The 24,123-nt window shown below is 52.9% G+C and overlaps 2 protein-coding genes across 7 annotated transcripts in view; one reads left to right on the top strand and one right to left on the bottom strand.

Annotated features, from left to right (window-relative positions):
- The window catches only part of UHRF1 (ubiquitin like with PHD and ring finger domains 1), a 29,229-nt gene extending 22,267 nt beyond the window's left edge, over positions 1-6,962 (bottom strand). For 2 of the 6 annotated variants that reach the window (XM_034657566.1, XM_034657571.1), the window contains exons 1-2: positions 6,774-6,961; positions 5,310-5,476 (exon numbers count right to left, since the gene is read on the bottom strand). In XM_034657566.1, the coding sequence (XP_034513457.1) occupies positions 5,310-5,462 (153 nt within the window). In that variant the 5' untranslated portion in view covers positions 5,463-5,476; positions 6,774-6,961. Of the gene's footprint in view, positions 1-3,146; positions 3,306-5,309; positions 5,477-6,139; positions 6,294-6,773 lie in introns of those variants that run through there. The other 4 variants (XM_034657568.1, XM_034657567.1, XM_034657569.1 and 1 more) reach the window with 4 other exon arrangements.
- A 2,840-nt stretch (positions 6,963-9,802) lies between these two features.
- Positions 9,803-20,515, top strand: ARRDC5 (arrestin domain containing 5). Its single transcript, XM_011237400.3, has 3 exons — positions 9,803-10,349; positions 12,028-12,233; positions 19,947-20,515. Exons 1-3 carry the CDS (start codon positions 10,097-10,099, stop codon positions 20,472-20,474), a joined length of 987 nt encoding a protein of 328 aa, XP_011235702.1. The 5' UTR covers positions 9,803-10,096; the 3' UTR covers positions 20,475-20,515.
- Positions 20,516-24,123: the final 3,608 nt, after the last annotated feature.

The following is a 24,123-nucleotide window of genomic DNA, read 5'->3' as shown; positions in this document are numbered from 1 at the left end:
CTGCTCTATACCAGGAGCACCCCCGTTGTGACAGCCACAGATGTCCCCAGACACCGCCCAGCGTCCCCAGAGGAACAGCATCACCCCCAGGGAGAAGCACCGAGCTAGAGAGAGACACACATACAGCGACCTCCCAGGGCGTTCACAGCAGCGTAATCTGCAGGGAAAACCGTGGCCTCGTCACACAAAGGAGTGCCACATAGCTGCACGTGACAGGGAAAGGCAGCAAAGCAGACACGGCTCCCACAGGCATCAAGGGAAACAAGAACAAATCAGGGGATGGGAAATCAAGCATATACCAAGGCACCTGGACGACAGAGAGGCAGTGGGAGAGAGCTGGAACCAGGAACATGACCAGGCCCCTCACGTCCAGGCTGCTCAGGAAGCCAGGCTCTGTCCGCTCACGGATTTGCTCAGGCACAGGCCCCGTGGAGGAGGCCGACGTGCCTACCGGTGTAAGAACTCGGACAGAGGCACAAACCAGGCAGGAAAGGGGGCGTTAGGCTGGGGGAGGCGGGCACAGGGCTCTGCCTCCCAGTCACAAGCTGGTCTGGCTGTTTCTTGTGGCCATTTCTAGAACTTTCCAGAAGGGCCCTTGCAGCCAGCAGGAAGGCTACACAACCTTTGGCTGTAGGACAGGGTGTGTGTTGTGTGCTCCTCTCCCTTCATCCTGCCTGCCCAAAGCTGTGCACAAATGTTTGGGAACCATGGGGGAGAGAGGCTGGGCTCCAGCCTGCCTCATGCCAATGTGTTCTACGTTCAGATTCATTATCAAGATCCGAAAGTTCTCGAGCACCTGGCCGGCTCAGTTGAAGGAGCATGCAACTCTTGATCTCAGGGTTATTGAGCTTGAGCCCCACGCGGGGTGTAGAGATTACTTAAAAATAAAATCTAAAAAAAAAAAAAAAAAAATCCAAAAATTCGGACCTAGGCTAATGGTATTGATAAAAGCTACAAAAACTGCACAACAGGTGACTTGCACCTCATGTCAGAGGTCCCGACGTTCAAATTAAACCTGAAGTTGGCAACTCAGATACCACAGATGCAGGTCTAAAGACAAAACTGCCCACAGTGTTAACGTCTTTCTCTAAGTTTTAATCCAAGTATGCTTTTTGGACATTTCTGGACGTTTGGAATTTTCGGCCATGGGCACCATAGAAAATAAACACGTATACAATTTGACAACTAAGCATGCTGGTTCCTATTGGAAACTGGGATTAAAGCTTGCCGTGCCTACCGTTTCTGTCCACTCTCTGCCCCCTCATAACATTTTCAAGGGATACTTTTCAGGGTTCCGGGTGCTGCCCAGAGGCCCAAGAGGGCAGGAAACACATGTGCCTGGGCTTGGCAAGTGGTAGTTCTCAGGTCGGCTCTAAGCAGCCGTTTTGGGGTGAGGCGGAAGGGACAGTGAGCCTCGTACCAATAAGGACCTACAGCTGGAGGAGGAAAGGGAGCATTGACAAGGGCCTGCAGGGATGAGCGGGGAGGCTGAGAGGGAGGAAGCAGGAAACTGCTCTGCCCCCCTGTACCTGTGGGTACAGCCCTGGGTCCTCACCTGTCCTGCTCAGACTCCAGGCTCCACAGCAACCCCACGGGCAGACACGCAGTCTCCCAACAGAAGCAGGAGAGAAGAAAACTGCATGAAGCAGGAGCGTAGACGCGGGAGAGGGGACACGACTTCCCACGTTGGGGGGAGCGAGCAGAGCGGATGGCACCTCAAAGCCACACATGACCCTTCCACATCAACAAAAGTTCTTCGGGGTCTTCAACTGGTTTTGGAGGGGGAAAAGAAGTCTTGGGATCAAACGCTCCGCACCCCGTGCCCTGGGGGACCTGTTCTAGTACATTCCACAGCAGTGCTGTTCCTAACAATAAAACCTGGATCACCAACTAAGGACGCTGGATGGAATAACGATAGGGTGTAACTGGCGAGCTACAGCCAGCCTGACGGTCTAGTCTGCGCCTGTTTTTGTAAATAAAGTTTTATTGGACTGGGACATGCCTATTCATTTGCATACTGTCTGTGGCTGCTTCCATGCTCCAATGGTAGGGGTGAGCAGTCCCCAGGGAGGTAAATATTTACATAAAGGGTTTGTTGACGCCTGGCTTAGAGGGCATGCCCTTCAGCTGGGAGCTCTTCCAGGGGAAGGGGACCCTCCCTCACAGAGCCTGAAGGACAGGGCTCTGCTGCCCCACTCTGCCCTTTGGGAAATCAGGGACAGCACTCGGGAAAAGCCAGTCTGAATTGGTGGGGTGCTAGGACATGGGCGACCCTCGTGAGGCCATTTCCAGGGCACCATTTCAGACCTATCTTTCAGACGGACCTTAATACGGCCTTTGAGGCCGATTTTGCTGTTTTCCTAATGTAAATTATCTACTAAATTAGGACTTCTCAGCTGGGGGCAATTCCGGACAATGAGCCGGCCTCCCACATCAGCAAGGCCGAGGTGGGAGAGACCCGGCGCTGATTCACGGTGCCTATACTGCGAGGGGCCGCGCCCAGCCGCACACCGGCCGCACTGGGAGAGCAGCGCTGGGAGAGCAGCGCCGAGCTCAGGCCGGGGCCACCTGGGCAGGGGATGCAGCGGGATTAAGTAAAGGGCAGAGCCCTGCACCTGAGCATGCTGGAGGCCCCACAAATGACAGCTATTGTTATTTTTATGGGCAGCCAAGAAAAAGGCGCCAGATGCCAGATGCCTCTCGCCCTTGCCCAGGCTGGGCCTGCCGCCCGGGTCCCTGCCCCCATTCGGCCTCTTGCATTTCCGCCAATCAAGCGACATAACCGCCAACCTATTCAGCCCAAACAAGCCGGCCACGAAACCCTCCCATATCCTGAAGAAAGACTCAACTATGTTCTGCTTTATCGTCTCAATCAACCTCACTGCAGATCTTGGACTGTTCACGACATGTTTCTTTAAAAGGAAAGAAAAAGGAAAGGATTGCAAAGACTTCTAGAACATTCTGTAAAAACAGCCCTCTTGCCCCCCCTGGAAACTACGCTGCTTTCTGCCGCTTTCTATTGCTGTTAGTCTGCTCTATTGGCAGACTCAACTCCCTGGCTCACTGTGAGGTGCTGCCGTATGCCCTGTCTTTCCATGTCCCATCCGCCCCCCATCCTGTCCCCCCCCCCACCCTCACGGTCCCACCTCCAGGCCTGTCCCACCTCCCGGCGGCCAGGCCAGGCCGGGGCCTCGCCGGCATCCCCGGGGGAAGTTGCATCACGCTCTAGGCCTGGCTTCCTGGGCCAGAAGACAGAGACGACTGCACATTCCCTCACGAAGTGGGGAAGGAGCGCCAGGCGGGGGATCGGGCGACAGTCACGGAGGTCACGGGGGAAGCAGGAAGCCTGTGCTAAATGTGAAAGCCGTGTCGTGAGCAGGAAGCGTCAAGAGCTCCATCTCTCATCGAGGACATCCCGCCAATTAAAGGTACACCCTTCGTGTCTCCCGCCCACAGGTGTTCCTGGTATCATCAGGCTTTATAACTTCCACAGGAGTCGTAAGGGCTTTTGTATGGGTCAGATCTCGTGTTACGAACGAAGGGAGATGGGGGTTTGGTTGCAGGGGTGTAGACATTTGTCCAGACTCCAAATGGCCCGCCTTACGTGTGCGTATCTCACTATATATGTGTGTTACCTGAATAAACAAGACCCACAAACCTGTCCTGGGCTCTAGTTAATGACAGTTAATGAAGTGCTTAGGGCTGCCGTGAACCTGTGTCTGCAACTTATTTTGAAATGCACTCCAAAAACCCACAACAGGTTGGTGGACAGGCGGGACCGAGAAAGACGTGCTAACTGGAACGTGGCCAAATGTCGGGGGCAAAATCAAGGGGTAGATGCTTAGGGGTTCGTGGCTCTTGCAACTTCTCTGCTGGTTGGAAACATTAACAACAGTGCCTAGCACGTGGCAGGCGCTCACAGATACTCCCACTTGAGAGGACGCGAGCCGACCCACCTCTGAATCACACCGCGAACTGCCTAGCAGGCACACGTGGAAGGTTCTCAGAAACTCTGTGAAAGGACCTTCAGCTGAACAAAGAGACTGAGTGGCTAATCGAAGTCAGTCTGGATGCCACAAAAAATGAGCCGTTGGAGGCGGCGGGAGAGAGCACCTCGGCAGAGCTTACTCACAAACCCTGTCTTTGCTCAACACGCAGCCGAACGAGTCCACGGGACCAGCTCCCCTCCCCGGGCAGGGCGGGTTCACTCAGGTTCTAAAGACATTCAAGTCGTTGTCCCTCTCCCGGGAAGGAGGCGAAGGTCTCCCAGGGCACCAATAGCCCAAGAAATTAATCAGCAGGTCTTATTTCAAGTTAAGCACACTGGATCCTCCCAGCCCCCAAAAATCCTGGCCGGTTGCAGAGTGTTTATTTCTCAATGGAGACACCAGATGGCGGCAGTACCCAGTTCAAAATCCAACAACAACAAAGTCAAGCACGCGCAGCCCAACTGAAGACTTTTAATCCAGGACACAGTCCCTATGCCGCCGCTGTCCCTACCGTACACCCCACTCCACGATGGCCCCGGCAGACGGGACTGACGCTTTGTGTCATACCATCTTATCTTACCCGGGGAAATCCCACTCACGGTAGGATTCGCCGTGTTCCCCCCGCCCCCCCCGCAAAGACACCGACAAAAACGGAAACCCCCCACTGCCCCTGGAGAAAGCGTCCCAAATGTGGGCAGCTGAGAAAGCAAGGGGTGGCCATTTTACATGCTACCAGGAGCTGGAGAGAGAGCAAGAAGAAAGGACACAGAAAAGCGGGGCCCGCAGACCCCAAGGAAAGCACGAGCTCTTGCTCACTCCACGGAGCAGGCCCAGGGTGGCGGAAATTCCTGACCAGCAAGCGCCATCTCCGGCCTCGGAACAAGCTGATCCAAATTTCTCGAAAACAGATCCTGTGGGGTCAAACTCAAAAGAGGTGCAGGCTGTGGGCCATCAGTGTGTGTTTCAAAGAGAAATCTGGTCCCTTCTGTCCTATCTGAGGAAGCATTCTAGGCTCTTCCTCGAAATTCATCCGTCCTCCATTGGCTACCTCCAACTTCCTTTTCTAGAAATTATATTGAGGGGAGCTTCAAAAAACAGGGGAGGCAGACTTAAAAGCCCAAATGCTACAGACTGGAGTGCCAGGGTCCTGCCCCGTATGTCGATCTGCAAGTGGAGCCTTTGTTCCTGGCTCAGGCATTTGAGGTTTCTGTGGAGACGTGAAGCGGGACCGGACGAGGGGCGGGGAGAGTATATGTACGATGCCTGGACCAGGCAAGAACAAAGGTGCTGGGCGGGCGGCAGCCGGCAGGGCGCGTTTACCTGCTTGCCCCTGTAGAAAAGCCTCTGAAGGCCCGGCTCCACGTGGAACAGCTCCTGGATCTTCCTTCTCAGCTCCTCCACCTTGGTCAGCCTGGACAGTGAGTCCACGGTGTGGGCCACCTTCCCGTCCATGGTGCGAACCTGGATCCACATGGTGTCTGCTGGTGCTGAGAGCGAGAGAGCGGGACCCCTAGGTCAGTGGTGCGGCTGCCACCACCAGACCGTGCCATACTCAGGTCACCTCGGCTTTTGTCCAGTCTGTGGACCACTAGGAAACTCCCAGGACGCCCTCCCAGCGCGCTGGTCCACGGACTAGCCACAGCTGACCAGGGCCCCGCAGACTAAATGAAGGAATTAACGCATTAATGACCAGCAACGGCGGGGGAGCGAGGAGGGAAGCAGGGGAAGGTAAACAGGTAAACGGCATCTCGGACCACTCAGTCCAACCCACTCAGTCTTTCACGGCGGGGGGGTGCGGGGGGTGGGAAACACACAACATCCAGAGAAGTAAAGAGTGCACACCCAAATAGCGAGGAACCAGGTTCCTCCGTTCGTTCATTCATTCATTCATTCATTCACTCCCTGGATCAATACTGACGCAAGAGAAAAACCCAAAAGTCCGGCACGGGTTGGAACTTCAGAAGTCCCAGTAACTCAACTAAGTGTGACCCAAGGGGAAGGACCACCACCCCCCTGACCCTGGAGCCCCCAACCCTGGGCGCCCGCGGCCCCCGCCGCCCCCCGCGCGCGTGCGCGACACGGCCGGCCCCGCGGTGGCCGGCAACCGGCCGCCCCGTCCCGGCCGCCCCCGCGCGCGCCGCGCTACTCACCTCGGCCCCGCGGTGGCCTCACGCGCAGGATCGCGTTCCCGGGACCCCGACCCACGGACCCAGAGCCCCTCTTATTCTCCCGCCCGCCCGCTCGGGCCACGCCAACTAGCCCACGCCCACCCCCACCGCCGGGACCGGCCGAGGGGCCCCGCGCGCCAAGTCCCGCCCCCCTTCACTTGAGCGGACTAGCTCATTGGCTCCACCGCTCCCGGCTGCCCCGCCCCGCCCGCTCCCCATTGGCCCAGGCGCGCCCGGGGAACTAAGGGCGCGCGAAATCGGGCTCGGGCGCGACAATTGAATCGCGGGCGCCCCGCGCGCAGGCGCGGAGCCTGACATCCTCCCCTGCGGCTCGCCAGGCCCTCCCCCACCTAGCCGGCGCGACCCCCGCGGGGCTCTGGGTATGCTCCTCTCGCCCCTCCCGGCGCCCGGGCTGCGGGAGACGACTCCCGAGGGCCGCCGGGGCAGAGGCACAGCCCGAGACGGCGTGGGGAACAGCCACGCTGCGGGCACGCGTGCGCCGGTGCTGGCCGCGCGTCTCCGGACCGCTCCCGAAAGTTTTGCAAAGTCTCCGCGCCCGGTGCGCCGGGCCCTTCCCCAGGCCCGGGATGGCAGCTCGATCAGTCCGGAGGCTCACCTCTCCGGCCGCCCCGATCCACTCTCCTGCCTGCGCGCCTGGCCCGGCTGGGGATGGCAATAGAGACGCGTGCGTGGCTCCGGACCCCGCGCGGACCTGCCTGCGACCCGGAGCGCCTGGACCGCCACCACTGCCCGCCGCGCTGCCAGCTGCTCTGATTTTTTTTCCCGCGAAAACTCGGCGTTTGGGAGTTGCGGGGCCGCGGGAGGCCGCTCCAGGGGCGGGCTCCTGCTTGGTGATTGGCCGCCGGAGTGGCGGGAAGCGAGAAAGGGGGTGGGGGGCGCCCCCTCCTCCATCCACCCCCACTCCGCCCTGCGGGCCGCGGCCCCGCCCAGCCCTGCGCGCTCTGCTGGGCGCGCCCAGTGTGCAACCCGGCCCGGTGGCGGGAGCTGGGCCCCCCCCACTATGCGTGTCCCTCGGGAGCCCTAGGGACCCCCCCGGGTAGAGACCCCCTGACCTGACCTTTTAAGTCCTTTTCCACAGCCCCTTTCCGGGGCATGGGCATGCACTGACCAGTAGGGCAAGGAAGGCCAAAATCAATGTTTAAACGCTTCAGTAGAATATGGGGGCCCCTCTCGAGACCGCCTGTACCCCTATGGCCAGCCTCATCGTCCCAAGCTCCATTTCCTGGCGTCTGGGCCTGCTAGAGCTCCCCACCCTACCCACCCGCAGGGCTTGTTTGCTGGGTTTTCCCGCCTCGTTTTCCCGCCTCTCCGGCTGTCCAGGCGGGCAGGACTGCCCTGCCCCCTCCACCCTGCCTGCTCTGCTCTGGCCAGTCTTGGCGGGCACACAGTGACCCATGCTGGGTACCTACACAGCGCCTGGACACAGTGTTCGGAGCTGGGGGGGGAGGGGGGCCAACAGTGGGCAAGGCCAACCCTGTTGGTGGTCTCCAGAAGGGTAAATTCTTGTCTGAAGAGACAGGCAAAAAATGAATAAGTAAAGCAAGTCATTTCAGATACTACTACGTGCAATGAAGAGAAGACAGTAGCTGGAGAGGCATGTGGGGGTGGGCGGAGAGGACATTCTGGTTGAGGCAGAAAGGTGGGCCTCTCTGAAAGGATGACATTTGAGCTGAGATCTGAGATAGAAACCAAGGACAGATGGGTCGAGGAGGGACAGGCAAGCTCAGAGGCGGGAAAAGGCTTAGAAATGTAAGGGGAGCAGCCAGAAGGCCAGTGTAGCTGGGCAAAGAGGGGACGAGGTCAGAGAGTTGTCTAAGGCCTCAAGGGGGCCTTTGGTCTTAATCTCTTGAGAGCAGTAAGCACGGGAAGGCTGTGAGCAGAAGAGTGATGACCTCTAACTTCCGTGTGTACAGGTCTCTCTGGCACTGAGCAGGGTCCCTTCTAGGCATTGGTCCTTCTGCTGTTCTTTCCCCAGGTGGTAGACAGAAGAATGTCCCCCGCCCCCCAAGCTAGCCATATCCTAATCCCTGAGCCTGTGAATATGGTGGCTTCTGTGGCAAAAGGGATTTTGCTGATGAAATCAAATTAAAGATCTCCCGGTGGGGGAGATTATCCTAGATGATGCAGGCTGATCCAAAATCATCACAAGGGTCCTAACGAGTGAAAGAGAGGCAGAAGGGCCACGTCAGAGAAGCAGTGACAAGGGAAGTAGCGGGTGCAAGGACGAAACTGGCAGACAAGGAATGTGGGAAACGGGGGGGGCAGATTCTCTCCTAGAACACCTTGCTTTTAGCTACTTAAGACCCATTCTGGACTTCTGACCTCCAGAACTGTAGGAGAATAAATTTGTGGTTTTTCAGCCACTAAAATTGTGGGGATTTGTTATAGAAGTCGTAGGGAACAAATCGAGTCCAAAATACAAAGTCCAAATCCTGCTGTTAACTTCCTCCAACTTCAGGACTCCGTCTTTGCCACTGAGTGCCTTTCTGGACCCACAGTCATCAGCCACATGTAGACCACATCTCAGGCACGGGCAGGTTTCAAGCAGGCCTCCCTGAGTCAGTGAGGCAGATGAGATCTTTCGCATGAAGAACCGGCCACGGAAACCTGGCCTATTCCTGGTGAGAGCATATCATGTGTTTGTACGTACTGTTGCAAAACCTCAACAGGACCAAAAGAGGGAATACGTTCTTCAGGCGTATTTAGAGCAGGGCATAGCCCAGGCCTCTTGGATATCTCAAGTCAAGTAACTCAGAAAGAGGTCTGGCTTTCCCTGCAGAAAAGATTTTGGAGAGCCCCATTTCTCCAGCCATTTTAAGAAAGTTGGAGAGGTTGCCTGGGTTCATCGATATACATGAATGAAAGACTATGCCAGGTCTCTCCAGAGGAAACTTACTTACAAACCACTCAGGGAGACAAGATGGCAATGTCTCAAAAGACATCACATGAAATAACAATGCAAGGTACAAAAAAGACAATGAAGGAGGCCCACCAGAGTCCAGAGAATGGACACTTCCTGGCACCTCTTCCTCTCCAGTGGCCCTCCTGCATAGGCATCAGCCCATGGGTGAGTCAGGCACCAGGAAAACTATTAGAGGGCAAAAGTCTCAGTTTCCTTTTTGCAAAATGATCTATTCTTGAAGGTTGTTAAGTCACTCAACAAACTTATTGACACCCTTCGTGTCTGAACGGAGTCAAGCAGACGTTGGTGGACACAAAACTTACAGAAACTAAGTCCCACCCTGCGGGGACTTTGCATTCAATGGGGGAGACAGGTGTAAAGAGAAATGTCAGATGTGTAAGGAGATGGTGTTCATGTTTAGATGGAGCACACAATGCTCGGATCAGTCGGGACACACCAGATTTCATGTCCTGGCCATATTTATAATTTTTTTTCTAACAGGGACTGGTTGACAGAGAAAGCAAGCCATTAAAATGACAATGATTGTACATGAGCTTAACCCGTGTATGAACCCTGAGAAATGCACATACCACATTTGGGTATCTGATAGAGCAGAAAAGACCTTGGGGCTCATTCTTCATTCCTCCCCGTCTCTAAGTAGAGCTCATAATGAGTTCTTCCCACCCAGGCCTCTAACCTCCCAGCATGACGACAGAGGTGTTCCCTATAAGGAAGGAATGCTAGGGTCTTGCGGTTGGTTTGGCTTATTTATCTGTTATTTCCTAGGAAAAAGCGGTCAGGCTATCATTTCCTACACCAGTGAGGTCTTTGGAATTCCCAAGCTCTGTCCCACCCCTGCACAACAGCCTCATCTTCCCTCCTGGCCACTAGGGACCCCCTTCCCAGAACCCTGGCTGGATGATGTCACAGACAGGTGACCTCACTGCACCAAAGGAACCGGAATCTCAGTGGCATGGGGGAGGAGGGAGGATGTTTCTCCACCACCCCAACCCCCCATGTCTGTGGTGAAGTCGATCGAATTAGTGTTGCCCAAAGATGCAGTCTACCTGGCCGGCTCCAGCATAAAAGGGCAGGTAGTTCTAATCCTGAACAGCACCCTGGTGGACCCTACCGTGAAGGTGGAGCTCGTGGGAAGGGGCTATGTGGAGTGGAATGAAGAAATCGGGGCATCCCGTGATTATAGCAGAGATGTTATTTGCAACAACAAGGCCGACTATGTGCACAAGTTGAAGACGTTCCCAGTAGAGGGTAAGGGCGAAGCCGGCAGCCAACTCTAGCCATAATAGGAAGCTGGGTCCAGAAGGTAAACACATCTGTCGTGGATCTGCAAACCCCCAAGGATACCAGAAATGGGCAGAGGCCTGGTTCCCCCCCAGGAGGGAAGCTGTGTGTAACAATGACCATCAGATACACATTAACACGAAAATAACAAGACATGAGGAGCTGATCAGAACCCAGATATTTGAAATCAACTTTCAAAGTTGTTTCCTGGGGGGGGGGGATGCTATCCTCAGCCCAATGACCACTTGGGGAGGCCAATAAAAACATCTGTCTTGTTATTTTACAGATAAATCTCCCTCTGGCAGTGAAATGCAAGGAGACAAAATAAGGAGTCCTATGGTCCCAGGGAAAGAGAGAGGAGGCAGGGGAGACGTTCTAGGGAGAGAATAACCAGTTCCCAACTCCAGCAGGTTCAAATCCACAGCCTGGACAGACATCAGGGAGGCTGAGCTGCCTGGAGCAACATGTCCTTTCCAAAATGTGCTTATGGGAGTGTTCCCAGGTATTCCACAACTCTCGGCCAATGCCTGGCTGAACAAAGTTTAATTTTAGACTTTTAAAATTTTCAGATAGGGAGGTCACGGAGAGGTCTCTTCAAAGAGGGAACTACTGAGCTCAGATCTGAGTGATGGGAGGGACACCAGCCGCGCAGGTATCTAGGGGAGGAATGGCAACATGCCAGCCCTTACGACTCATCCATCCTGTTGCCACTCTGAGTCCCATTAACCCACCTGGAAAATGGGAACTAGAAAAAGGGGTTGCCTCCTAAGATTGCTTTGAGGACGTAGCGATTTAATGGTATATAAAGAGCTTGGAATAGTGTGGGGCATACAGTAAGTGCTTCATAAGTGTTAGTTTTTTCGACCCAAACACTCCCCACCTAGACACCCCCAGCATCAGCTACCACCTCTTCCCACTGCCAAGCATTTCCCCTCAAAAGCATAAGCCCAAGCCTTTGATGGATCCGCTCATTTATTTTGCAAACAGTTATTGAGCACCTTCTGTGCTCGGCACTGGGCCAGGCGCTGGGGGTGGGGCAACGGATAAAGCGAACGCGGTCCCTGGAGTCCCTGGGATTGCCATCCAGTGGGAAAGACACAATAATGAGAGGCTTTGGATAAATGAAAGAAACAATAAATAAAATGCGGAGGTTGCAGAAATGGGGGCCATGTGAGTTTCTCCCTGGTCCTCAGTTGCCACTCAGCCAATGTTAAGTACCTACTGTATGCTGTGCACTGAAGGCCAAGCTCCGTGAGGGCAAGGAGTTGTACTGGCCCTGCTCACTACTGTAAATACTGTCTAAAACAGCCTCTCGCTCACAGGAGGGGCTCCAGATGGGCTTGTTAAACCAATGTGTGACTGAGGGCTGGGGCTCCAGTTTCTCAGACCCAGAGTAGGGGTGAGCACAGCCCTCCGGGTAGTTTGGGGTGACTGCTTCGGCCGCCTCACCCACCCACGCATCCCCCTCCAGCCCAGCTGAGGCCTACGCCTGATATTTGTGGACCATGGAGATCCCTAGCTCAGGGACAGGTGGGCCAGGCCCAGAACAAATCCCCTGCCAAAACAACAAATAAATAAGGGGGGGAGGGGAGAAAGAAAAAAGATTCTAGAACCTTCTGATGGCGCCGGTGTGTTTTGCTTTCAGATAATTGGTTAAGTGCAGGCAGCCACACCTTTGACTTCCATTTCAGCTTACCTCCCAGGCTTCCCTCCACCTTCGCCAGCAAAATTGGCCACGTCTTCTACTTTGTACAAGCCTCCTGCGTGGGCCGGGAGCACATTCTGGCGAAGAAGAGAATGTACTTGTTGGTTCAAGGGACTTCGGACTTCCACCAAGAAAACCCATTGCAGGTAGTGATGGGGGAGGGGCAGCTGTGGGGCTTGTCCTCCAAGCTCACCAGAGGCAGGCGGAAAGGCAGTGAACAGAGAGGGCCCCTACCAGGAAGAAGGAAAGGTGCTGATGGCTCCCCTGGGCCCCCCGAGTTCACAAAAGGTGAATCAGAAACCGGAGTAGGAACTAAGCCAGCAGCGGCTCTCAACCAGGATAATCCTGCCTCCCCAGGGGGCATGGGGTGGTATCTGGGGACATCTACAGTTGACAGGACTGGGGATGGGGACTATTGGCCATGGAGGGGGTGGGGGCCTGCGGTGCCACTCAATACCGCACAGTGCCCAGGACACTCGCCCCAAAGAATGACTGGGCCCCAATGTCCTTGACCCTGTAATAAGTCAAAGTTGTTCAGACCCCCCCCCATGACTCATGGGTGAGAGGCCTGGATGCTCAATGATTCTCCAGGGTCTTTGAGCCCTCAGACAACAGAGATGGTGCTCCCACCAAAAGAAGCAAGGAAAAGGGGTGGCTCTCGCCCTGGGAAAGAAAAGGCCATGTGGCCTTGGTCTGGCTGAGCAGAGAAGGTTTTCTGGACGGTTCCTGGAGGCCCAGGTGCAGAGGTGAAGTCGAGGTGGGTGGAGTGACGTTGGCCCAAGTCACTCCCCTGGGGACTCTGTTATCAGAGCATGGTGGCTCATTTTAGTTTTCAAGATCTAGGTAAAAATCCAAGAGCCCCCAACTTCTTGTTGTGCGACCCTCTGCAAATGACGTTGCCTCTCTGTGCCTCCATCTCCTTGTCTGTAAAACGGGCAGAGAGATAGTGCCTAGCTTGCAGAACTTCCCACAGCGCCTGCCACGGGTTGGGGGATGGGCCCCAAGAATCTTGTCCCTGCCTCCACCACTAGTATTGTTATATATGTCACAGGGATCATCTCTAGCCCAGCCAACCTCCCGGGATGGTCCTAGAGAGTCCCAGGAAGAGTAGATGCTTGGAGGGGTGGAATAGCCCTGCGATGACCAGACCTGAGCTCAAGGCCCACTTGACCACCTGCTCCCTGTGTTACCCTGAGCAGACTGTGGCCCTTCTCTGGCCTTCCCTTCAGAGCTAATCTAGAGTGTGGGGGGCACGAGGCAGAAGCTGGGGTGAAATATTGGGGTTGGGTGAGACCCAGCCTGAGATCTTGCCAACAGATACTTTGTTAGCTAGATGGCTTTGGGCAATTCACAACACCTCCCACAGCCCTGACTGTACAATGAGAAGCATAATACTTCCCTAGATGGGTACCGGTGAAGACTGCAAAGTGCTCAGCACAGTGTCTCCACACCCAGGAAGTGTCCCGTAAGTGGGAAGATCTAAAATCAAGATCATAGCAGCAAAGGGAGTTATCACACATAAGTTTTGAGGATATGAAAATAGTGTGTTTTTTCAACTACTCAGTACTGTCTTAACCAGACTGGGCAAGGGAAGCCCTTTGGAGGAGGTGACATCTTAGCAGAGAACTGAAAGAGGAGAGGGGGGAAACCATGGGGATATCTGGGGTAGAGGGTTCCAAGCAGAGGGAACAGCCCATGCAAACACCCTGGGGCAGGTCGGTGCCTGGCGTGTTGGAGGAACAGTGAGGGGGCCCATGGCTGGAACAGAGTGAAGGAGGGGGTGAGAGGGAAGAAGGTAAGGGCAGGGAGGTAATAAGAGGCCTCAGGAAGACTTGGACTGATGCGGGTAAGACCCCAGGTGGGCAGGGGTTCATCCCTGGACTCCCTCTGGCTGCTTGGGGGAGGATAGACATTGGGGGCCAGGGGAGGGCAGGAGCGGGGGGACCAGGGCAGAGCTTACCACTCTGGCCCAGTGAGCAAGGATGGGGCTCAACCAGTAGAGGCAGTCTTTTTTTTTTTAAGACTTTAAGAAATTATTTGAGAGAGAGAGAGAGCTTGCAAGCAGGGGGAAGAGAGGGAGAAAGAGAGAGAATCTGAAACAGACTCCACGCTGAGCTCAGACCCCAACGTGGGGCTCAATCCCACACATGCCAGATCGTGACCTCAGCTGAAAGCAAGAGTTGGACACTCAATGGATTGAGCCATCCAGGCATCCCTGGGTAGAAGCAGAGTCTTGACCCCCAACAGTCTGTCCTCAGAGCTGCCAGAGGCAGTCAGGTGATGACCCTCCTCTGTCCCCACAGCCCACCCGGTCTCCCATTTCATTCAGGGTAAAGGCCAAAGTCCCCCCTGCCCACAGAGCCCTGCATGACCTGCCCCCTCCCGCAATCCTCCTCTCTGCCCTTTCCCCTTTGCTTTTTCTGCTCCTGCCAAACAGGTCTCCTCGCTGTTCCTCAATACACCAGACCTGGTCCTGCCCCAGGGCCTTTGCACAGGCTGTGCCTGCCACCTGGAACACTATGATATGACCTTCCTATCCTTCCCCCTCATCCTTCAGATCTTTGTTCAGAAGCCCGGTAGGCACTCACCTGGCTGAATAAACTCTCACAACCTCAGCGGAGGGCAATTTAGCTGTATCTATTCAAATTAAAATGAACATGCACTTTGCCCCAGCCATTTTCCTTCTAGAAATTTCTCCCACTGATATCCTTTCACTTGTGACATGGCCTCTCACAGGAATGTTTTTGTGGCAAAAAAATTGGAATCAGCCTAAACGTTCGTTGCTAAGGGAATGAAAGTAGCAAAGGAATATTCTATAGGTAAGTTAGAGAGAAACGGGGACAGAACAAGGCAGCTCTTGGCATCAACGTCTAAGTCACTGGGTTGAGTGAGCACAGCGAAGTTCAGAACACCATGTCTAGCCTGGCACATTGGCGGTGGAAGCGAGAAATGTATTTCCTTGCAGGTGTAACAAACGTCCGGAAGGAGATCAGAGAAACTAGCAACAGACACTGCCCCCCTGGGAGGGGAGCCAGGGAGCTAGGGGGAGCAAACATTTCCCCTTCCACTTGTTCTTAACAGTTGTATGGAGCTGTAATTCACATCTCTGATCATCTAGCCATGGAAAGTGTGCGACCGAATGACTTCCTGCGTGTTCACAGAGTGGTGCGGCTGTCGCCAACAGTCGATTTTAGAACACCGTCATCACCCCAAAAGGAAATCTTGCCTCCTTTGCTGTCACCCACCTTGAACTCCCCACGCCCCCTCCCCCAGCCCTGGCAACCACTAAGCCCCTTCCTCTCTGTGTGGATTTGCCTGTTTCAGACATTTCACGGAAATGGAATCATATGATACCGAGGCTTTAGGCATCTGGCTGATTTCGCTCACCTGTGTAGCCTGTGTCAGTGACTCGCCCCTTTTAACCGATGAATAATGTTCCATTGCCATTCCACTGTGGGGCTGGACCCCCTTGTGTGTATCCATTCGTTCACTGGTGGATACTTGAGTTGTTTCCTCTTCTTGGCTACTGTGAATCGCGCAGCTGCGCACTTTGCCCTGCACGTTTGCATGGATGTATCTTCTTGTTTCTCTTGGCTAGATACCTGGAGTGGAACTGCTGGGTCAGACAATCATTCCCTTGCACATTTGAGGAACCCCAGCCTGTTTTCCACAGTGGCTGGACTGTTGTTGCCTTCCCTCCAGCCCTGCACAGGGCTCCAGTGTCCCCACCTCCTCTCCACTCTTTGTGCCTTTAGAATCTTGAAAGACAAGATGGTGTTGCCTCCCCATTTGGGAAAGGAGCTTGTCCCAGAGACATTTCCTAACCATTGGCTCCAAGGGAGCCCCCCTCCCACACCTGTCTGTAGTTCATAGCCCCAGCGTGCCCCCTGCCACAGCCTCATCACTGTCTCTATCACAAATGACCTGGTTCACTTTCAGTGAGCCCACTGTGTATCCGTCTACCCCCCACCGGAGCAGGGACAGCGCTGGTCTTAACTGCTATGGGTTTTCCTTGAACTTGGCACCAAGCTGATGCCAATAAATACTGTTTGGATGAATCCCCCCAAAGTTTCACATATGCAAAGAAACGCAGGGCTCCCAAACACTCCCAGATCCAGGAAATCCAGTGTTGGGTGTGTACCCCCAACATTACTAGGAATCGGGGCACTTTGGCCACCCTGCCTGACCTAGCGTGGGGGTCTCCCCTGGACCACTGTCGGAACTGCTGGGCGGCCCCTCTCGCAGGTACAGGCCGGAAGCACCGGCTTGGCCTTGAGTTAGAGCCTCAAGTTCCTCAATGCCCGCAGGGTCCTAACGCATGCGAGGAATTTTCGAATAAGACTGGAGGGATTTAGAATAAAACTGGCTGCAATTAGCCTCCCGGAGGAGAGGGAGGGAGGGGAACACTGAGGAGGCAAGGGGGCCAGAGGCAAGGGAAGAGGTGAGGTCACCTGGGATCAGGGGTCAGCCCCAGGTCTCCCAAGAGGAAAGGCGGCTGATCCGGAGCAGTGTTTTTCAAACCTCAGGTCACGACCCATTCATGGGTTACAAAATCAATTCAGTGGGGTACAAGTATATTTGTGTAAAATGAAAGAATACACAAGACCAAACTAGGAAATATCAGAAAGAAGCCCATTTTGTGGGTTGCAAACATTTTGTGTGTGTGTGTGTGTGTTTAATAGAATAAGAAAACAGAACGGAGAATAAGATAAGAACAGGAAGTGAAGAAAATCTGGTTGGTGACTTGCAACTGACTGTAAAAATGAAAGAATAGAACAAAATATAAACACGGTGGGTCGCAACAGCTTTGTTTTTATAACATCAATGTGTTGGGCAGGATATAATAGTTGTGAATAAGTAGAATATAGAATTTATCAGAACAAAATTAACTGGGTGGGTTATAACCAGCTAATGTTTATGAAGTGTTGGTTTTATATAAAACGAAATAATAGAATAAAGACTTAACATAAGAAGAAAACAATCCAGAAGGTTGCAATGAACATTTTTTTTTTTTAAGATTTTACTTATTTATTTGATAGAGAGCACAAGCAGGGGGAGCTGCAGAGGGAGAGGGAGAAGCAGGCTCCCCACTGAGCAGGGAGCCCGATGCGGGGCTTGATCCCAGGACCCTGGGATCGTGACCTGAGCCAAAGGCAGACACTTGACCCACTGAGCCGCCCAGGTGCCCCACCATGAGCTGGGGAATAGTATAAGGGAATAGTTATATGATACATACTGTATGTGGCCTGCAAAGTCTAAAATACTTGTCATCAGATCCTTTACAGAAAAAGTTCACCAACTCATGGCCGAGAGCAACTCTCATGTGTAAGACCAGGAAAAACTGTCTTCGGGATGCTCCTTCTAGCACTTTTATGATATCAAGCACACAGAAACATAAATGTAGCACATAGCATGTAAGTGTCCATCTTGTCCGAGGGGTGGGGGAGGATGAGTAAATAAATTATTTGGCGACACACTCAGTGGCCATGGTGAAAACAAATAAAGCAGAATGACAGGCATTGGCATGACTGAATTTCACACAAAACGTGAGCTAGAAAAGCGAGATGCGAGAAAACATGGACAGCTCAATATATTTAAAGTATTAATATAGGTAAAACGGGCACCTGGCTGGCTCAGTTGGTAGAGCACAGGACTCTCGATCTCAGGGTCGTGAGTTCGAGCCCCGTGTTGGGTGTAGAGGCTACTTAAATTTTTTTTAATTAAAAAAATACGTAAAACGTTGTATATTTCTACCACAAGCAGATGCATTCCTAAATAATCTAAAAGTTCATATGAGAATGACAAATGCCAGTCTGGCAAAGAAGGGGAGGAAGGAGACAAGGGTCAAAGCACCCAGAACCCACAGGATTTCAGGGGAATCCTTTTCTTCCTAGAACATACATTTGAGCTTGTTAATATTGTTCCTTACACACTTTTTTCTAAGATGATACATCCTGTATAGGTCCCTCTATGTAGGCAGTAACAGCACAAGTGTGTAGGCACAACAAAGCGATTGCTGTAAAATTCAGGATGTTACCCTTTGCAGGCAGGGGTGGGGGCTGGGCACATGTAAGGGACTTCGGCGGGGGGGGGAACTGGCAAATCCCTACTTCTTGGATGGAGGTTACAAGAGTTGACTTCATAATGACTCACAGTTATATATTTACTGCATGGAGTTTTCCCTGAGTTAGATTTCTTAATAATGTTTAGGAGTGTTCTTAAAAATCCATAGATATGGGGCACCTGGTGGTGTGGTCGGTTGAGTGTCCAATTCTTGGTTTTGGCTCATGTCATGATCTCAGGGTCATGAGATCAAGCCCCGCATGGGGCTCCGTGCTCAGCACGGACTCTGCTTGAGATTCTCTCTCTCTCCTTCTGCCCCTCCCACTTTGCTCACTCTCTCTCTCTCTCAAATAAATACATAAATCTTAAAAAAAAAAATCCAGGAATGCCTGAGTGGCTCAGTCACTTGAGTGTCTGCCTTCGGCTCCAGTCATGATCCCAGGGTCCTGGGGTCGAGTCCCGCATCGGGCTCCCTGCCCAACAGGGAGTCTGCTTCTCCCTCTGCCTCCTGCTCCCCCTTCTTGTGCTCTCTGTCTCTCTCTGACAAGTAAATAAAATCTTTTTTAAATCCAGATATGATAAACCCCCAGTTCAGGACAAAGGGAGCCAAGGCGTATGGGGGGATGGCATTAGGGAGGGGTCCGCAGGGCCTTTAACCAGATCGCTCATGTTTTTATTTTAAATTGCAGCAGAATATGCATGACATAAAATTTACCATCTTAACCACTAGTTGGTTGTGCAAGTCTGATATTTTATTCCTTAAACGAGATCTGAAACAAATCAGGAGAATTTGTAAATGCTGATAAAGCAGGTCGTAGGAAAACGGCGATGCCGGGCTAAGAAATGGTTGACACCCAGCTCTGGTGTGCGGCAGCCCCGATGCGTGACGTTTCCCAATTTCCCTCGTGAAAATACTCCCATCAGGGCCAATTTCAAGTGACCAACTTGATATCACTAATGGGAAGTGGGAGGGAGTTTGGGAAGTATTTTTCACACCATTTTCTCTCTCTCTCTCTTTCTCTCTTTTGGTATGCTGAAAGGGAACACACACACACACACGCACACACACACACACACACACGCTTGTAAAAGTATCAAGTTCCTCAGCAAGACGACACCGGAAGCCAGCAAAAGTGGAGACTGCTCATTTTAAGTCCCCCCCCCCCGCCAACAGCACATCAAATCCTTTAAAATATTATTCACAAATAAAAAGTAAAATGTCACCGAAGCCACTCATTAAATATAATGTATGTGTGACTTTATTTGCAATCCAGTGGCTGACTAGTTGATAGAATGGCTGCATTTTGAGGCATTTATTTAAACACACTACATACTTTCAACTCTACGGTTTTCCTTTCATGATTCAGAGCCCATAATATTCCCTCCTAAAGTTTGAACTGCCTGGGTAAGCCCCAAGTCTTGGGCTTAGACTGTGAGACATTTCCTGTCTTCTAGAAAACCAAGGCCCAGAGAAGTCAAGCCACTTGCTCAAGGTCACACAGCAAGTGAGCATGGGAGGTGGGAGTAAAGCCAGGGTCTTGTGGATTTCTTAGGCTTATTCTACAGATGAGGAAATTGATACTCAGAAAGGCAAAGGGTATTGATGAAGGCAAGCTGGGAGATCATGCCAGGCTTCTGGCTGCCACATCCCCAAGCCTCCAGATCCTATCTCAGTGCCTCTTACTTAAGAGAGTCCCAGAAGCTCAAGGTTTGCAGGAACTACGATGGGGGAATGGCAGGCAGGCGAGCGGATCTCGTGGCCACGATCCCTCACAGTTGTCCATCCCCCCTTCTAGAACCCTCTGTCGGTGGAGGCTGAGAAGAAGGTCTCTTACAACTGCTGCAGCCAGGGCACCATCTGCCTACAGATCCAGATGGAACAGAACACCTTCACGCCGGGGGGGAGGGTCATCTTCACCACGGACATCAACAACCAGACCAGCAAGTGTATCAAGACTGTCATCTTCGCCCTCTACGCCCACGTACAATACGAGGGCTTCACCCCCAATGCGGAGCGGCGCTCGCGGGTGGACAGCAGTGAGCTGCTCCGGCAGGAGGCCAACACTCAGATCACGCCCTTCAACACCACCAAGATCGTCAGCACTCTCAACCTCCCGCAGGTGCTGTCCGTGAGCAGCTGCACGCAGGACGGCGAGATCATGAGTACCCGCTACGAGCTGGTCAGCACAGTCCACCTGCCCTGGTCCCTGACCAGTGTGAAGGCCAAGGTTCCCATCATCATCACCAGTGCCCCTGTGGACCCAGACAGCTGCCCGCTGCTGGAGGGGGCAGCGTCACCCGAGAGCCAGGAGTGCCAGGATTAAGTGCCCAAACTTCTAAATATTAAAAGCTTTATCAGACCCTACGGACAGCCCTTTCTCTGTCTGGCACAGACGGGCTTCAGGTGGGTCGGGGCGTGGGTGGCACGTGCCTGAGCCTCCCCACACTGCAGCCACTTGGGCATCAGTTTCTCCCGCCCCAGACGGTTCACTAAACGCCAGGAGAAGATGAAGGGAACTGACAAGGCCTTCCGGTAGCCCCCCACCCCAGTTAGCACTCCAGACCCACTTCCGTGCTGGGGTCGCACAGTGCCTAGACCCAGGGTCCCAACTGGGCCAATTCTGCCTTTCAGCTGCACTAGCAAAGTCTGGTGGTCCTGGTTTTCACCACTGGGGGGAAGAGGGGCTGCACTCGGCATTGGGTGAGCAGGGGCCGGGGACGCTGCTCACTGTCCCGCCATGCCCTGGCTGGCCTCACCCCACAGAATGATCCGGCCCCAAAGGTCCATAGTGCCAAGAGGGAGAAAATGTGCATTCGTTATCAGAGGGAAAAACTGACTTTGATCCCTAGCTTACACTAGACACCAGAATAAATCCCTGACGGATCAGGCGGTGGAAACGGGTGACCCCCAGCGTCTGTGAGCCCCTCCTCTCTCCCTCCCACTCGATGTGTGTATTTAAATGTGTGCAGCGTCCCAGGACCTCGGTTGGTCGGCCAGGTGGTCACGGAATGCAGAGTCTCCTGGGGGTCCACGGATTCCCCTAACCCAGTGGGTCTCACCCAGAGGGATCCTGCCCCTCAGGGGACACTGGGCAATGCCTGGGGACATTGGTGGTTGTCATGACTGCAAGCGCTCCTGGCATTGAGTGGGTGGGGGTCAGGAATGCTGCTCAACATCGCACAGTGAACAGGACGGCCCCCCACAATTAAGAATGACCTGGGCCCCCCACAATTAAGAATGCTCTGGGGCCCCCCAAATAAAGAATGATCTGGCCCTTTGGGACGCCTGGGGGGCTCAGTTAGTTAAGCGTCTGCCTTCAGCTCAGGTCATGATCCCAGGGTCCTGGGATCGAGCCCTGCATTGAGCTCCCTGCTCAGCAGAGAGTCTGCTTCTCCCTCTCCCTCTGCAGCTCCCCCTGCTTGTGCTCTCTCACTCACTCTCTCAAATAAATAAGTAAAATCTTAAAAAAAAAAAATGAGCTGGCCCCCACAGACTCTTAAGTACAGAGAACACACTGATGGTCACCAGAGGGGAGGTGGGTGGGGGGATGGGTTAAATAGGTGACGGGGATTAAGTCATGCATTTGCTGCGATGAGCAGTGGCTGATGTATGGGAATGTTGAATCACTGTATTGTAACCTGAAACTAATATTACGCTGTATGTTAACTAAGTGAAATTTAAATAAAAAATTTTTTAAAGAGAATGATCTGGCCCCAAATGTCAGCACTGTTGAAGGGGAAAGATGCTGGGCTGGGACAATCCACGGGGGCAGGTGGTTGCCAAGTGCCAGGGCTGGGTCTGGAAGCCTCCTACCCAAGTCAGGGCACAGCTGTCCTACACTCAGGCTCCCAGGGCTACCCCAGCTCACTCAGTAGAAGCCAAAGTTCTCCCAACACAGGGCTTGCGTATCTGCCTATGTCTCATCCATGATCATCAGTCACCTGAACCTGACTTTGTCCCCTACGTTCTGTCCTCCCTGCAAATAAAAATCTGGGATGCCCCGTTACATTTGCATTTCAGAAGGACAATACTATTTTAGCATNTGTCCCCTACGTTCTGTCCTCCCTGCAAATAAAAATCTGGGATGCCCCGTTACATTTGCATTTCAGAAGGACTATACTATTTTAGCATAAGTACNGTTGAATCACTGTATTGTAACCTGAAACTAATATTACGCTGTATGTTAACTAAGTGAAATTTAAATAAAAAATTTTTTAAAGAGAATGATCTGGCCCCAAATGTCAGCACTGTTGAAGGGGAAAGATGCTGGGCTGGGACAATCCACGGGGGCAGGTGGTTGCCAAGTGCCAGGGCTGGGTCTGGAAGCCTCCTACCCAAGTCAGGGCACAGCTGTCCTACACTCAGGCTCCCAGGGCTACCCCAGCTCACTCAGTAGAAGCCAAAGTTCTCCCAACACAGGGCTTGCGTATCTGCCTATGTCTCATCCATGATCATCAGTCACCTGAACCTGACTTTGTCCCCTACGTTCTGTCCTCCCTGCAAATAAAAATCTGGGATGCCCCGTTACATTTGCATTTCAGAAGGACAATACTATTTTAGCATAAGTACGTCCCATGCCATATCTAGGATATACTGAGGCTTAAACAATCATTTGTTGTTTATTTGACATTCCAGTTTAACTGGATGTCCTGCATTTCACCTGGCGATCTGATTCCTCAAGCAACTAGAAGGCTCTCAGCACAAATCAGGCCACCTCGGCCCACTGGGTCCCCATGGCACTCACCCTGGCCTACAAGGCTCTGCATGGTCAGGAATGAAGGAGTGACTTCCCCGATGCCACACCATTCTTATTCTTCTCCCACTTCTCAGATTTTTGGTGTCTGCTTTCTTCAAAGCCGCATCATCCATGCCTCTTCTTTCAGAGAGCCTTCCACCCCTACCAGGCAGCACCTCTCACCCTCCTCTACCAGGTACTGAAACATGCCTGAACTTCAAGGGTCATCTCTGCAGACAATAGATCTAAATAATAACAAAAATAATGAGGACAATAACACCACAGCAAGGACTAGCTCCACTCATACCACACATCTTCCTCCTGGGCACCTAGGCTGGACTACATTTCCCAGCATCCCTTGCAGTCAGGTGTGGCCATGTGATTGATCTGACCAATGGCAAGTAAGACGATCATGGCCAATGGCCGTGTGACGGATCTGGCCAAGTGATGTAAGTCACTTCAGGCCAGATCCATTAGAAAGCGGCCACAGGAATCTTGTCCTCTCTTTCCCTTTTTGCCAGCTGTTTGGAGAGGACTATTTGAAGGGGAGCCGCTCAGGAAACTTGATCTATGCAATTTTTGCAAAGACAAGGAATAAAACTTTATTAAATAAACAATATCCGCTGAAATTGACAATTACTTCTTTCAGCCCTTGGTCTACCCTAGGATTTCTCCAGCTCTGCGCATTGACATTTGGGGTCGATATTTCTTTTATGAGGGACAATCCTGCCCATTGTAGGATGTGGAACAGCATCTCCTGCTTTTACCCACTAGATGCCAGTAGCATCCCCCAAGTTGTGACAACAGAAATTTCTCCAGACGCTACCAAGAATCCCTTGGGTGGGCAGAATCACCCTCAGTTGAGAGCCTCTACTCTTATCACACAAGTAGCTACATTTATGGGGGCCTTTGGACATTTTAGGGACATGGACTCAACACGGCCACAACTAAACCTGTCAGCTCGCCTTCTGCCCACCGGTACCCCACCTGTTCTGTCTTCAGCTCCCCATGTCAATGAAGACCCCACCTAAGCCTTTCGTTCTCCCAAGCGCTGTTTGTTTTGCTTCCTAAGTAACTGCTTAGCCTGTCCACTTCTCTCCATCTCCCCTGCCACCACCTGAATCCAGGCCATCACCAATGCTTACCTGGATGATTGTTGTACCGGCTTCCCAAGTGGCTCTGCTCTCACCCCTGCCCCCTTAGTCCATTGTCCACACAGCAGCTGGAAAGAGAGTGC

This window comes from Ailuropoda melanoleuca, chromosome 4 (assembly GCF_002007445.2).
Source record: "Ailuropoda melanoleuca isolate Jingjing chromosome 4, ASM200744v2, whole genome shotgun sequence".
In the NCBI taxonomy this organism is placed as follows: domain Eukaryota; kingdom Metazoa; phylum Chordata; class Mammalia; order Carnivora; family Ursidae; genus Ailuropoda; species Ailuropoda melanoleuca.
Note: the sequence above shows the minus strand (reverse complement) of the source record. Positions and strands in the feature narration are given on the sequence as shown.

What these genes read in the sequence shown, in the direction of transcription:
- ARRDC5 (XM_011237400.3), top strand. Translation starts at nt 10,097, where the DNA reads ATGTCTGTGGTGAAGTCGATCGAATTAGTGTTGCCCAAAGATGCAGTC. An exon ending in GAAGACGTTCCCAGTAGAGG is followed by an intron (nt 10,350 to 12,027) that starts GTAAGGGCGAAG and finishes TTTTGCTTTCAG; the next exon opens with ATAATTGGTTAAGTGCAGGC. An exon ending in ACCAAGAAAACCCATTGCAG is followed by an intron (nt 12,234 to 19,946) that starts GTAGTGATGGGG and finishes CCCCCCTTCTAG; the next exon opens with AACCCTCTGTCGGTGGAGGC.